We start from the raw sequence: 14550 nt of genomic DNA, 5'->3' as shown, positions 1-14550 counted from the left end.
CACAGACTCTGGGTGGGGACTCAAGTCATATTACATCACTGGTGTGACATCATTTGTTTAAAAAGTAAAAGGGTCTGTGGTGTAAAATGATTTTCATGTCTTGAACTTCATCCTTCACTAACAAACGTCTTTTGATGTCAGCTGCTTTTGTTTGTTTTAAAAGTAACCAGACGTCCAAAAGGACATGCTGAACAAAGAAGACCACCTCCACAGACTGACCCCCCCCCCCCCCCCCCCCCCCCACACACACACACTCAGGACTTGACTTGGGATTTATTGGTCTTGACTTGGGACCTACCTATTAAGACCCCGGATTAGTTGGACTTGACTTGGGACTTGGTCTTGTCTCAGGACTTGACTTGGGACCTACCTATCATGACCACAGACTTGTTGGACTTGATAGCAAAGAATTGGGACTTGGCTCCAACTTCACTTCATCCACAAGAATAAAAAACATTTATTGTTGCAGTTAAAACCTGAATCTGGAGTCAAACTGTAACTGCTGTTTACAACACTTTGAATCAGGATCCCCTTATAGCTCCTACATTTCCCACAATGCCCACTAACCACACCCCCAGCTGTGGCTTTTACTGGCAAACCCTAAGTACCAGATGATGTTTTTCCAGGAGCCTTCCTGGAAATGATCAGGAAATGACGACCTGTGAAACAAAGTGTTACCAGAAACTGTAATCAGGTTTAAGTTCAGTCTGAATCACAGAGTCTGGTTTAAATCAAACCAGTCTGTTCAGGTTTCTGGTTCCTATCTACATGACGCTGCAGATCCTGGACCGTCCCTCTGTGTCCTCAAGGCCCCTCTTGTCCCGGACTAGCACAGCCTGGTTTCCAAAGCTGCTGTACCAGGCCGATTGGCTGCGGTTCAGGTAGGTGGAGGGGGGGGCTGCCTGCAGCTCCTGCTGCTGCTGCTGCCAGATCAGCAGGGACGTGTCCCGGTACCGCAGCCGTGCAAAGGCCTCCGACAGGGCCTTCTCTGCCAGGAAGGGACGGATAGGACCAGGAGAACCAGGAGGATCCTCTGCAGCCTTCTGCTCCTCTACAGCAGCTGGACCACAGTCCGACATGTTGGAGGTGTCAGCACTCCATAAACCAGCATGGTGACAGGAGAAACGTTAAGAAGCAGACTGGCCCGTCCCAGTCTGGACCGGCTCAGTTCCAGGTTCATCTTGAAGAGTCCAGCTGGTCGTCTGATTCTTCAGCAGGACCTGATGGAACAAAACCTGGTCAGAGAGCTGTTTAAACTGGATCTGGTCCCAAAGTCTTTGTAAATCCAGATTACACACTGATACCAGGTCTGCATGTGAACCCTCAGTCCTGTCAGATACAGAATATTAGTATTATTAATATTGATCAGATATTTATTAAGTGTCTTATAGCAGGAAGTCACTCCTGACGGGCCAAAAGTTCTTTACGACTCGCAGTAAGAAGTCTTTTTCTGTCCCGACTCCAGAAAAGACTCAGAGGAGTTGAGACCTGCTGGGCGTCAGCCAGAGACCCTCAGAGGAGACGTTTGAGGTCTTTAAACTTTATAAAAGATGCTTTTTGTTGGATGCAGAGGAGGACACAAAGGTCCTCACAACATTACACTTTATTGCAGAGGTGGAATATTACTAAGTAACTTTACTCATGTATTGTACTTTAGTGCACATTTGAGGTACTTGTACATTCCTTGAGTGTTTCTACTACTACTCCACTACATGTCAGACTCATTGTACTTTTAACTTTTTTTTTTTTTTACATGTATCTGACAGCTTTAGTTACTTTACAGATTAAAACATATGAATAGTTAAATATTAAGTTGTGTTATAAATGAAATAGTAAATAATCAATAACATCTAATACAGTAAGCCGGCTGAGCTCAGATTTCAGACTCACGCTGCTTCATCAGGCAACTGACCTCCTCATGTCCCTCTCGGCTACCGTACATTCACACTTCTACACGGAGTTCTTCTGTCGGTCCTGCCGTTAAACTACCGGAGGAGCTAACGGCTGCTAGCCGCCTGTCAGCTAGCCGCTCTGACTGCTGACCACCGCTCAATTCAAAGGCTTACAGCTAATCTGCTGCTAGCTCAGTTAGCTCCCGAGATAAACACATAGCTGACGTTTACCACCGCGATGACGTCACTGAACCAAACTGTTGAAACGTCAGAATATAAACTGTGACGTTTGAAATCTTTTCTTCTCTTTTCTGTAACAGTTTAGCTGCCGTTAGCATCGTTAGCATGCCGCTGCTGAGGAGAAGCTGAAGCTGCTGCTGCGTCCAATGGCAACGGTGTGTCTGCAAACCAGTCCGTGTAGGAACACACAACGCAGTCACAATGGTTCCCCTGAGGTGAGAGCTGCTTATTCAGATAAAAGTAATACCACACTACACTAATACTTCATTATAGGTAAAAGTACTCATTGGTGTTTTATTTTATATCTCATGTTCTTCAGTTTCAGCTGTGTTTTTACTGTCATTTTGCTCCGACTGGTTTGTATTGATTGCTTGTACGTTTGCACTCAGATGAGTCCTGAACAAACTGAACGTTTCTGACTTTTTATCAGTGAAAAGTCTTCGTTGTTCAGTTCCACCTCTCAGTTGTCTTTTTACTTTTTTTGTGATCTGCTGACGTGACGATCTGTGACGTTATGTTATCCGACTGCAGGCCAAACGTTTTATTAATAAAATAATCCATGTTCAGTTTTTGAGTGCAAATTTACAGATTTTTGTACACATTCACAAATCACATGTATAACTCTCAGTGGACCTGCAGTGACTCTTTCCATACCACAGACTAAAAGACTAAACGAAAGGAAAACCTTTATTTTTATTACAATTCTGACTTTAGATATTCTGACCCCCTCAGGTTTCAGACAAAACAGAGAAATTAGACAAAAATAAAATAAATGGTTGGAACAATTAGTAAATCAATCAGATACTCAGCGGGGGTCTGGACTCATGGCTTCATGTAAAGTCCTGCTACAGCCAAGTCAGTGTGTGTGTGTGTTCTGTATTTAGCCTGGACCAGGTCCAGTCTGATCCGGTTTAGCAGACAGAATGTGAGCAGATGATATTCTATATGAACAGTTTGGAGCCTGAAACAGATCTGATGTGATGAAGATGAAGATGGTTTGATATTAAACACTGTGTTAACGTTAACATAACACCTCCACAGCGTCAGTCTCTAAAAACAGAACCAAAGGTGGAGACACAGAATCAGTGGATCCTACAATTCCCATGATGCACCTGGATAGTGTCTTTCATTAGCCTCCCTGCAGGTGAACAGCCACGTCCCTGTTTGTGTCATCAGACAGTCTACTGTGTGTCTGTCAGTCTGCTCTGATCTGAGGTCAGTTTGATGTCATACACTTCTGGTCAAGCAGTGGTCAACAGTGATTGGTTGAGCCGACGAGTTCGTTCATTTTCACCAAACACTTTTAGTGCTGACTGACACAAACAAGCTAGCCTAGCAGCATTAAGGGTACAAGCGACCCATAATGCAACACTGTCAGAAGGGAACAGTTCAACATTTAGTGAATCATCCTCCGTCATGAAGCTCCAGTCTGCAGCTGCTTAGCTTAGCTTAGCATAAAGACTGGAAACAGGGGGAAACAGCTCTGTCCACTGCTCTGAAGCTGATTAGCATGTTACATTTGGTTTGTTTAATGTGAACAAAAACAACAAGGTTTCGTGGGAAGTTATGTGCTGCACCATCTCTTGACTGGGACCAGTAACTTCCTGGAGTCTCTGCTGGTTGCCTCTCAACTTCTCAGAGACAAAGAGAGAGTCCAGCACTTCCTGTAACTTCCCAGTTTTGTTCGTCATTTCAGCTTAAAAGGTAATGATGCCAGTGTTGCGTCCGCTGTCCCCAAGTGGCCAAAGAATGTCACAGGTTTGATATTCACTAAGGGTTCGGGTTCAGCCTACACGCTGAAAATAACAAATTTTGACAAAGATTTGGATCATCTGTGGTTTTAACAGGTCCAGTGAGCTCCAGGACACGATGATCCAGTTATGTTTGTCTTTTTTAACAGTAAAAGTTGTAAAATCACATCGTCTTCATACGTCGTTTACTATTTGAGCCACAGTGTTTTTATCTTCTATCCCAGAACAATGATGAACGCGACGTACATGAACTTTACAAGTTGGAAACTGGTAATTACAAGAACGTGACTTGACCTGAACACAACATAACGACCTGTAAAGTCACCTGAGACAGGTGACATTTAAAATCACAGCGGTGCAGCTGTGGTCTGTTGACCTGCTTTATACTGTGTGTGTGTGTGTGTGTTCAGTGTTTTTCCAGCCTCTCTCTCTCTGAACAGCTGACAGCAGAAGAAGAAGGCCAGCTGATCTATTTATAGCAGAGTCCCTCAGAGTCTCAGACCTGATCTGTCACAGTCCTGCAGCGCTGCACGCCGTCTCACCACCAGCAACTCCGACACCTCCGGACCATCATGCCCGGCAGCCAGGCCCGGTGTCGGGCCAGAGACCGGAACAATGTCCTGAACCGACCTGAGTTTGTGTCCCTGAACCAGCCCCCCCGCAGGGAGCAGGTGGCAGGGGAGGGGCGGGGGGGTGGCGGTCCAAGGAGAGCCGCCTTCAGACAGCAGAGTCAGCAGGAGGACTCAGGACTGAGGTAAGACTCCACCACTGACATCACAGCTGACATTTAGAGTCCGGACAGACCCCGATCCTGATCCTAAACCAGGACCCACAGCGCTGAGTCTTAAAGGTTCAGACTGTTAACTTCCAGCTGCTGCTGGTCTCAGTTAATACCAGGAACCTGATCCTGGGTCCATGTAGTTGGATCTCGGTTCATCTAACCTGTGGAGAAAAGTAACATTTACTCAATGGCTGTAGAACAAATTCGAGGTACTTGTACTTTATTTGAGTATTTTCAATTTATGCTACTTTATACATTTACATGTTTTCCTCTGAATCAAATGATTAAAGACCTTCAACACGTCTGAAGGGAGTCTTTCATCTTCGATGAGGTCTTACAACAGAAGTACACGCAGGAAACCAGCCCTCTTTATAGTGTGTCCCCATACGATGCACATTTATACATGTCCTGGTCCTGGTCCAAGAGTCCAGTCCAGGTCCTTAAATGGAAATGTTGTTTATTGCAATATACTGGAAAAACATGGTCTGCTGGTTTTATCTGAAGTTGGAGGGAAGAGGCCTCCATTATAAAACACACATCCTGACCCGTCTCTGTCCTGGACTCACTCCTGTTCTGGTCTCTCTGTCCTCAGGGGGTCGAGGGACTCCTCAGAGGGGGGCTCAGCAGCCGATGTGGGGGTGAAGGAGGCGTCTCGCTGGCCGGAGCAGGACTGTATGCAGCTGAATCCGTCGTTTCGAGGCATCGCTATCAACTCTCTGCTGGCCATCGACATCAGCCTGTCTAAGCGTCTGGGCGTGTGCGTGGGGGCCCGCAGCTCTGGGGCCCCGCTGCGCTCCATGGTGACCCTGCTGGCCCTCAGTGGACACGCCCTCCCCTGGCTCTGCGGGACTCTGATCTGTCTGTGGAGGAGCAACACGCTGGCTGGACAGGAAGTCCTCGTCAACCTGCTGCTAGGTGAGGAACTCAACATCATGGAGGGGGGGTGAAATCTCACTGAGCTCGTCATTCACATTAAATATTACAGACATTCAGCAGGACAAAGACAAAGGCTTCCCAGGGGGTCCCGAGGAACTGAAGGGGGGGCCAAGAAGAATAACTGACCAGAGCAGGTGATGAAACTCAGTCCACAAACTGAGTCCTGATCAGGCCTCTGAACCGATGGTGTGTTCAGGTGCTCCTCGTGCTGTCCAACATCTCACCAGTCTGTCTCTCTTCTGCAGCTCTGATCCTGGATCTGATGACCGTCGCTGGGATGCAGAAGTTGGTCAAACGCAGAGGACCATGGGATTTCCCTCCTGGGTTTTTGGACTACGTTGCCATGGATACATATTCTTTCCCAGCAGCCCACGCCAGCCGAGCCGTCATGGTCTCCAAGTTCCTGCTGAACCACCTGGTGCTAGCGGTCAGTCGGTTTATCATTATTATCGTTCTGTTTTAGACATAATGTTGCCTTTACCTGTGAGAAGGCACTGACCTCAGACCAGTTGCTAAAACACACGAAATGACGTTATGCACTAATGTCCACTGTGTGATGTCATCACACGTAGACGGACGATTGTTTTCATTATTGATTCATATCCAGATTATTTTCTCCTTTAATCGTTTCGTCTATAAAATGTCAAAATGTTGATTAATCAGTCGAAGGAGAAATAAAGATTATGTCGCAGAGAAAAAACACGGAAGACATTAAACGATTATCGAAATTGTTGCCAGTTAAATAATCAATGAATCGATTAATTCATTGATTAAATGCTCATTTTCACAAAATCAAGTTACTCAAGTTCAATATATACTATATATGTGTGTATGTGTAAATATATATGTATGTCTGTGTGTGTGTGTAAGTATATACAAGTATATATATGAACGTATGTATACAAGTATACACAGTAGGGTCCAAAAGTCTGAGACCACTAGTCAAGATTCTTCTATTTTTCATTTCATCTTCTTTGGTCTTCAAGTAGTTCTTGCAAAGCTCTGAGGTGTGTTTGGGGTCCTTATCCTGCTGCAGTATGAAGCCCTCTCCACAAAGATGCAGACTAGAGGGTACAGCATGTCTCTGAAGGATGGAGTGGTGCTTCTCCTTGGTCAGGGTGTAGTCGATCCACTGCAGGGGTCCAGCTCCAGAGTAGGCAAACCCCCCCAGACTTGAATATTCCCTCCACCACGTTTCCCTGTTGGTTTGATCCACTGCGGTATCATTCTCTCTCCTGCTCGTCTCCTTACATACACCCTTCTGTTACTGCCAGAAGTCTCTAACCTGGATTCATCAGTAAATAGGACTTTTCTTCATCCACAGTAAAATGCTGCTGTTTCTTAGCCCAGCAGATTAGCAGATTGTGTATCTGTGATGAAGGTGCTTTTCTATCTCTCAGGGAACTAAGCTTGTTGTATTGATCTTCTGATGGTGTGGTCACTGTTGGTCTGCCTGATCGAGCTTTGGATACAACTGATCCCGTTTCTGCATAGTGTTTTAGAGTTCCATGCACTGCCCCCTTAGAAACCTTTAGTCTGGCCATGATTTGACTCTGAGAAAGCCCCTCTTTGCTCAGAGTAACACTTTCACTTAGTTCTGATGCCATGTTTCCCACTATCACAATGCTGCTTAGTGAGCAATGACCTGCTGGAAACTTTATTTAGAAATTTAGAACAGGTGAACACTGGCTGCAAGCTGAGGTCATTGAACGAGCCTCCGATGAGGAGATCAGATCCACCTGAGTGTCATCTGAACACATGCTTCGATGGAAGGACACAACTCAAACACATCTGACCTTTTTGCTGACCAAAAAATAGTGCAGAATCAAAATATTTCTTCTTCATTCTACATGTCATAACTTCTTCTTGTTTCTAAATGTTTCTGAATCTTCAAACTTTTTCCAGGTTTATGTGAAAATATTTGAGATTTTCAACGTGGTCTCAGACTTTTGTGTGTCACCTGACTCTTTAAGTAGCAGGAAGTCTGAAGTCACTCAAAAAATAAACAAAGTGAAGCTCCGCCCTCCACATGACTGAATGTTGCTGTTTCATTAGAGATTATTATAAGACTCCTCCCACCAGCACAAAACAGACCAGAAAATAAAATCCATAGGTTTAACGTATCATCACAATCACGTGATCAGCTGTCAACCAATCAGATGATTGCTGATCACATGGTTCAAAGCGGTGAGTAGGCTTACTTTCTAACCCTAACCCTTCTTCTCTGCTGGAGGATGATATCAGTAAACAGGAGTCATTCCCTCCAACCAGAATCTATATCTCTCATATTAAACACCGTCAGGGAAAGACAAAGGGCTGCCGGTCTCTGAACAATCCGCCCCCCTAAGAGACCCTCTCATGATCCGCCCCGAGCTCCACAGGATCTTCTATGATTGGTGATGCCGTTTTCCAAGAGAGCTGATTGGTCAGTAGGCGGAGCTTTCATACAAGTTGATCTGTTATCTGGAACATCACCTGCTCCGGAGCAGGTTAGGTGTGCAGCATAAGTTACCATGGCAATGTACCCTGGTAACAAGTGAACCCTCATCGTGACCCTGAAAACACAGGGTTAACCCTGAAGGTACCTCGCTGACCTCAAATCCTGCTCCGTAGTACAGGCCTCTGGACTGAAGCTCAGGACCCTGGTCCTCCTTCAGACTCGACTCAGTCACTGTAGTAATAAAGTCCGTCCTCCAGGTGCCTCTGAGGATCCTGCTCTACCTGTGGGCCTTCCTGGTGGGCGTGTCCCGAGTGCTGCTGGGTAAACATCACCTGTCAGACGTCGGCTGTGGATTTGCTCTCGGCCTTCTGCACTTCAGTCTGGTGGAATCTGTTTGGCTGGACTCTGCTACCTGCCAGACCCTCATCTCCATTGGCACGCTGCGCTGGACTCCACTGGTTTAGGTCAGACTGGTCTGAACTGGTTCAACTGGGTGTAAGACTGGTCTGTCTGGACTCTGCTGTCCACCAGATGCTCACCTATAATGGCACACTGGACACGTTTGTTAAAACTGGTTTGGATTGGTTTAGACCTGCAAGTCCATTTTGACAAAATAATCTAGTTCCAGCCTGGTTTAGACTGGTTTGGACTGGTTTGAACTGGTCTGCCTGGACTTGATGCTTGATGATGACACATGCTGGACACTCGTTTGGACTGGTTTAATACTTCTGCTGCTTTCATGTTTGCGGCCGGCTGATTGGACGGATGAAGGACCTGCTGTACCAGTAAGATTAGGAGTCTGGAACACACCTGCCTGCTTCACATTGTTGTCTGGTCGATGTGGTTCACATCAGCTGTTGTACATCAGAAAGTAGAGACATCCTGAGACAGATTTAAAGCTACTGAATGTGAGTTTGTGTGTAAATGGTAAATGGTCTTCACTTATAAAGCGCTTTAGAGATCAGGTCTCATTCACACACACATTCACACACCGATGGCGAGCGAGCTGCCATGCAACGTGCTGGCCTCCCTCGCTCTACCTCCCGTGAGACAGTGCTAAGCACTGCGCCACCAAGCTGCCCATGTGTGTGTTGCAGCTGATGTGTGTGTCTCTAGAAAATTGAATGTAAGCACCTGCTTTTGTCTCCGACTTTGTGTAAATTAAAACTTTTGAAAATAAAAGCTGAAGGGATGTTTCACATTTTTCAGACAAATAAACGCTACAGACTACGAAGAACTACAAAGTTCTTTAAAAACTTTGCCGTCTTTTCTTCAGTGAAATCAGTCACTGATGACATCAGCTGTAACGTCTGAGGACACTCGACTGTTTGATCACTGAACAGCAGCGATTCTCTGTCACCACACCCAACAGTGATGTCACAGAGTACTGACACACCCTGGAGTACACTTGTACATCACTGCAGCAAGATCCGCAGACAGACCTCATAGTCAAAAATCTTTATTTACAAATAACTGAAAAAGAAAAAGACAAAATCTTTCCAAACATTATTGATCATTTCTTTTCTCCATCCGCTGATTGAAGTTATTTTTCTGGAAACAGTTTGAGAGACGTGATGATGACAATGATGAAGAGCTGCTGTTTGTTGTTGTATCAAATGTTCCAACAGGACAGAGAGTCAGTGAACGCAACAGAGCCACACACACACCCACACACACACACACACACACACACACACACACACACACACACACACACACACACACACACTCTCAGTTGCTATAGCAACTGATGAGTCAGAGAAACTAGATTTATAAACTAGATTTTTTGAAATAATTAGTTTTTACTTTGTTTTCATTAAAGGGACAGTTCAATGTTCTTCAACCCAGATTTTTTAAAGGAACTGATTTTCCACACAAAATCCAGTTTCCTGGTCGGTCCAGTTTCCTGGTCCCGGTCAGTCCTCCTGTTTGTACTAAGTGTTACTTACAAAGTCTGTCAAGCTTTCTGATGTGTGGTGCATTCAGGGACTTACTGGGAGATTTGTATCTTTAGGCTTTCACTTGAATAATATGGAAATTATTATTATAATGTATGAACATGCTGTGCACCATTAATAATTCACCACTGGATTGTACGTTTTCTTCGTAAATATTTATTACTTTAGTTTTTCTTGACTGTTATTGGATCGAATTATCCAAACACAAAGACTACATCAATAACTTTGACCTTAAAAAGAGAAACTCAAATCTTTCTGTAGTTTATTTTTAACAATAAAAGTCTTCAGAGAAGGGACATGATTCTGTCTCCTGAACTACTGGAAGTCCTTTAATGTGAAAGGGAGGAAGTGATGATTTGCACTAACAGGAAACTAACATGATGAACAGTCTCGGATCAGAAAAGCTTGTGGCTTCTTACTAAAATATGCAGAAATATAAAAGGGAAGATTAAAGATAAAGCTGACTGAACTCTGCAACATCACACGTGTTTTAATGAGATCGGGGTTTTAAAACAGGAACTGGCCCTTTAAAGGTTCTTTTAATTGAGGAGACACACCAACAAAACCTCACTCAAAAATAGAGTGATTTTAGTCTGCACTTGATTGAGTCATTTTCTGTCAGTGTGAGGAGACTGAAGTGGTTCTTGGTCTGAAACTGGGACACAGTGGGACCTGGTCTGACTGTGTGTTTGTGGCTCTGTGTGCGTGTTCACACCAGACGAATGAGGTCAAACTGACTCTGTGTTTATGTGGATTATCATTGATAATCCGTGTGTAGTTAAACCAGGACAGTTCAGGTTCTGGACCCGTGATTCTCCTTCAGTCTAACAGTCACTCCGCCACAGTTTGATGGTTTTGTCGTTTTCCAGAGCGGCTGAAGCGATGATGTTTTCTGTTGGATGGCAGGCAGTCGAGATCACCACATCTACACAGAGACACAAAGACACTCAAATTACAGACCACAACAGCTTCTTCTTCTACTATCAACGAGTGTTGTGGAAGTCCTGCAGCGAGCTAAAGTTCATAACACTGTATAACTCCATATAGTTTGAAAAGTTAGGGCACACTTAAATTAATTCAATCAAAAGTAAACAGGAGACATTAATAAATGACCACCACTGCTATAGTCCAAAACAACAGGAAAATGAAGTGTGGACTGTTAAAACATCAGATCTCTGTCATCTAAAGCTGTATTAGTAAATGAGTTAATATCAGATATTCATATTGATCTACTGTGTCTGACAGAAACCTGGCTGTGTCATGAAGAGTATGTCAGCCTGAATGAATCCACTCCGCCCAGTCACACTAATACTCACATCCCTCGAGGCACCGGCCGAGGAGGTGGAGCTGCAGCCATCTTTGACTCAAGCCTGTTGATGAACTCTAGACCTAAACTGGATTATAACTCATTTGAAAGCCTCGTTCTGAGTCTCTCACTCCCAACCTGGAAAACACTGAAGCCAGTCTTATTCGTTATAGTCTATCGCGCTCCAGGTCCATACTCTGAATTCTTATCTGAACTCTCAGAGTTTTTATCAGGTTTAGTCCTTAAAACAGACAAAGTCATTATTGTAGGTGATTTTAATATTCATGTGGACGTTGATAAGGATAGCCTTGGTACTGCATTTATCTCATTATTGGATTCGATTGGCTTCTGTCAGAGGGTACAGAAACCCACTCACTGTTTTAATCACACCCTCGACCTGGTTCTGACATATGGACTTGAAATTGAACATCTAATTGTCTTTCCACAGAATCCTTTGTTATGGGACCATTATTTAATAACTTTTGAATTCCTATTACTGGACTACACACCATTAGGCAAAAAAGCCTACACCAGATATCTATCTGATAGTGCTGTAGCTAAATTTAAGGAAGTGATTCCATCGGCATTAAATTCAATGCCATGTCTCAATACAACTGAGGACTCCTATGCTAACCTTCATCCCTCTCAAATGGACAATCTTGCTGACAGTGCTGCAGGCTCAATTCAACTGACACTTGACTCTATTGCCCCTCTTAAAAAGAAGATAATAAAACAAAGAAAGTCGGCTCCATGGTATAACACCCAAACCTGCAAATTAAAGCAAACAGTGCAGAAACTTGAAAGGAAATGACGCTCCACCAAACTGGAGGAATCACGTTTAATTTAGCAAGATAGTCTTAGAACTTATAGGAGGCCCTCTGTAAAGCCAGAGCAGCCTAGTACTCATCATTAATAGAAGAGAACAAGAACAACCCCAGGTTTCTCTTCAGCACTGTAGCCAGGCTGACAGAGAGTCACAGCTCTATGGAGCCATGTATTCCTATAACCCTCAGCAGTAACGACTTCATGAGCTTCTTTAATGATAAAATTCTAACTATTAGAGACAGAATTGATCACCTCCTGTCTTCAGGTGGTATCTTACCTTCAAACACAGGAATCTCAGAAACAGCTGTAAAACCTGATATATATTTAGATTGCTTTTCTCCCATTGACCTTCACCAAATTACTAAAACCATCTCTTCATCTAAGCCATCAACTTGTCTCTTAGACCCCATCCCAACCTGGCTGCTTAAAGAGGGTTTACCTTTAGTCAGCACTTCTTTAGTAGACATGATCAATCTGTCTTTATTAACAGGCTACGTACCACAGTCCTTTAAAGTAGCTGTAATTAAACCTCTTCTTAAAAAGCCCACTCTTGATCCGGAGGTTTTAGCCAACTATAGACCTATATCTAACCTTCCCTTTCTCTCCAAGATTCTTGAGAAAGCAGTCGCCAACCAGCTGTGTGACTTTCTACATGACAATAAGTTGCTTGAGGACTTTCAGTCAGGTTTCAGAGCTCATCATAGCACAGAGATAGCACTGGTGAAAGTTACAAATGACCTTCTAACTGCATCAGACAAAGGACTTGTCTCTGTATTTGTTTTGTTAGATCTTAGTGCTGCATTCGACACCATTGACCATCATATCCTATTACAGAGACTGGAACATTTAATTGGCATCATGGGAACCGCACTAAGCTGGTTTAAGACGTATTTATCAGATCGATCTCAGTTTGTACATGTTAACGATGAATCCTCCATGTACGCCAAAGTCAGTCATGGAGTTCCACAAGGTTCTGTGCTTGGACCAATACTATTCACCTTATATATGCTTCCTTTAGGAGATATCATTAGAAAACACTCCATACATTTTCATTGCTATGCAGATGATACCCAGCTATATCCACCGATCAAGCCAGAAGAACCTGATCAGTTAGCCAAGCTCCAAGCGTGCCTTAAGGACATAAAGACCTGGATGACCTGCAATCATCTGATGTTGAACTCGGACAAGACAGAAGTTATTGTTCTTGGCCCTGAACACCTCAGAAACACAGTATCTAAGGATATTGTTACTCTAGATGGCATTGCCCTGGCCTCCAGCGCCACCGTGAGGAATCTCGGAGTTGTCTTTGATCAGGACATGTCCTTTAACTCTCACGTAAAACAAACTTCAAGGACTGCCTTCGTTCACCTCCGTAACATTGAAACATCAGGAAGATCCTCTCTCAAACAGATGCAGAAAGATTAGTCCATGCATTTGTGACTTCTAGGCTGGATTATTGCAATTCCTTATTATCAGGCTGTCCCAATAAGTCCCTGAGGACTCTCCAGCTGATCCAGAATGCTGCGGCATGTGTACTGACAGGAACCAGGAAAAGAGATCATATTTCTCCTGTATTAGCTTCTCTGCACTGGCTTTTTGATAAGGCTTATAGTTAGGGCTGGCTCAGGCCCGCCTGGACCAGCCCCCTAGTTATGCTGCTATAGGCCTACACTGCTGGGGCACTTCCCATGATGCACTGAGCTTTCCTCCTCTCCCTCTTCATCTTTGCACATTCATCACAGTCCAATGCATGTTTCTAACTTTATATCTTCCCGGAGTTTCTTTGTGCTTTGTCGTCTCGCAGGTTCCTGTGGATCATGGTCCTGGTACGCCTGGCTGCTGCTGCCATAGGCCTGCCTGACTCTCATCACTACAGTTATTATGTTTAGTCGTAGTTCTGTTACTATTAAAGCTGTTATTGCTATTATTACAGATGTAACTAACTCCATTATTATTATAATTACAGATGCTATGGCTACTGCTGCCATACATCTCTGCCTGTCTGTCTGTCACTCTCCGTCTCTCTCTCTCTCTGTCTGTCTGTCTCTCTCCGTCTCTCTGTCTGTCTGTCTCTCTCTCTCTCCGTCTCTCTGCCTGTCTGCCTCTCTCTCTCTCTCTGTCTGTCGCTCTCCGTCTCTCTGTCTGTCTGTCTCTCTCTCTCTCTGTCTCTCTGCCTGTCTGTCTCTCTCTCTCTCTCTGCCTGTCTGTCTCTGTCTCTCTGTCTCTCTCCATAGTGCTTCTCATGGTGGGACCTGTTGGTCTCTGTAATAACATTATAAAGAGTCGGTCTAGACCGGCTCTATCTGTAAAGTGTCGTGAGATGACTCTAGTGATTTGGCGCTATATAAATAAAATTGAACTGAATTGAAAAATTGGGGACTAGGAGACAGAAAACTAAAAGAAAGGTGAAGACTAGGACAA

General features: G+C 44.2%; 2 protein-coding genes and 1 pseudogene across 4 annotated transcripts in view; 1 reads left to right on the top strand and 2 right to left on the bottom strand.

Annotated features, from left to right (window-relative positions):
• Positions 1–428: 428 nt before the first annotated feature.
• LOC139284673 (putative uncharacterized protein BRD3OS) lies at positions 429–2166 on the bottom strand. 2 transcript variants are annotated; one of them, XM_070905023.1, is made up of 2 exons: positions 1891–2166; positions 429–1220 (listed from the first exon to the last, which is right to left on the bottom strand). In XM_070905023.1, the coding sequence occupies exon 2, from the start codon at positions 1077–1079 to the stop codon at positions 765–767; it is 315 nt and encodes a 104-aa protein (XP_070761124.1). In that variant the 5' UTR covers positions 1080–1220; positions 1891–2166; the 3' UTR covers positions 429–764. The 2 variants fall into 2 exon arrangements, with proteins under 2 accessions (XP_070761124.1, XP_070761125.1); XM_070905024.1 differs by having other exon boundaries at positions 1913–2166.
• Positions 2167–2278: 112 nt separating this feature from the next.
• On the top strand, positions 2279–8504 carry LOC139284583 (inactive phospholipid phosphatase 7-like; annotated as a pseudogene).
• A 1016-nt stretch (positions 8505–9520) lies between these two features.
• Positions 9521–14550, bottom strand: part of LOC139284039 (WD repeat-containing protein 5-like) — a 13477-nt gene continuing 8447 nt past the window's right edge. For both annotated transcript variants that reach the window (XM_070904191.1, XM_070904192.1), the window contains exon 13: positions 9521–10923. In XM_070904191.1, the coding sequence (XP_070760292.1) occupies positions 10823–10923 (101 nt within the window). In that variant the 3' untranslated portion in view covers positions 9521–10822. The remainder of the gene's footprint in view (positions 10924–14550) is intronic.

This window comes from Enoplosus armatus, chromosome 4, assembly GCF_043641665.1.
Source record: "Enoplosus armatus isolate fEnoArm2 chromosome 4, fEnoArm2.hap1, whole genome shotgun sequence".
NCBI lineage: Eukaryota > Metazoa > Chordata > Actinopteri > Centrarchiformes > Enoplosidae > Enoplosus > Enoplosus armatus.
This window is presented reverse-complemented; position numbering and strand designations above follow the sequence as displayed.

What these genes read in the sequence shown, in the direction of transcription:
- LOC139284673 (XM_070905023.1), bottom strand. Translation starts at nt 1,079, where the DNA reads ATGTCGGACTGTGGTCCAGCTGCTGTAGAGGAGCAGAAGGCTGCAGAG.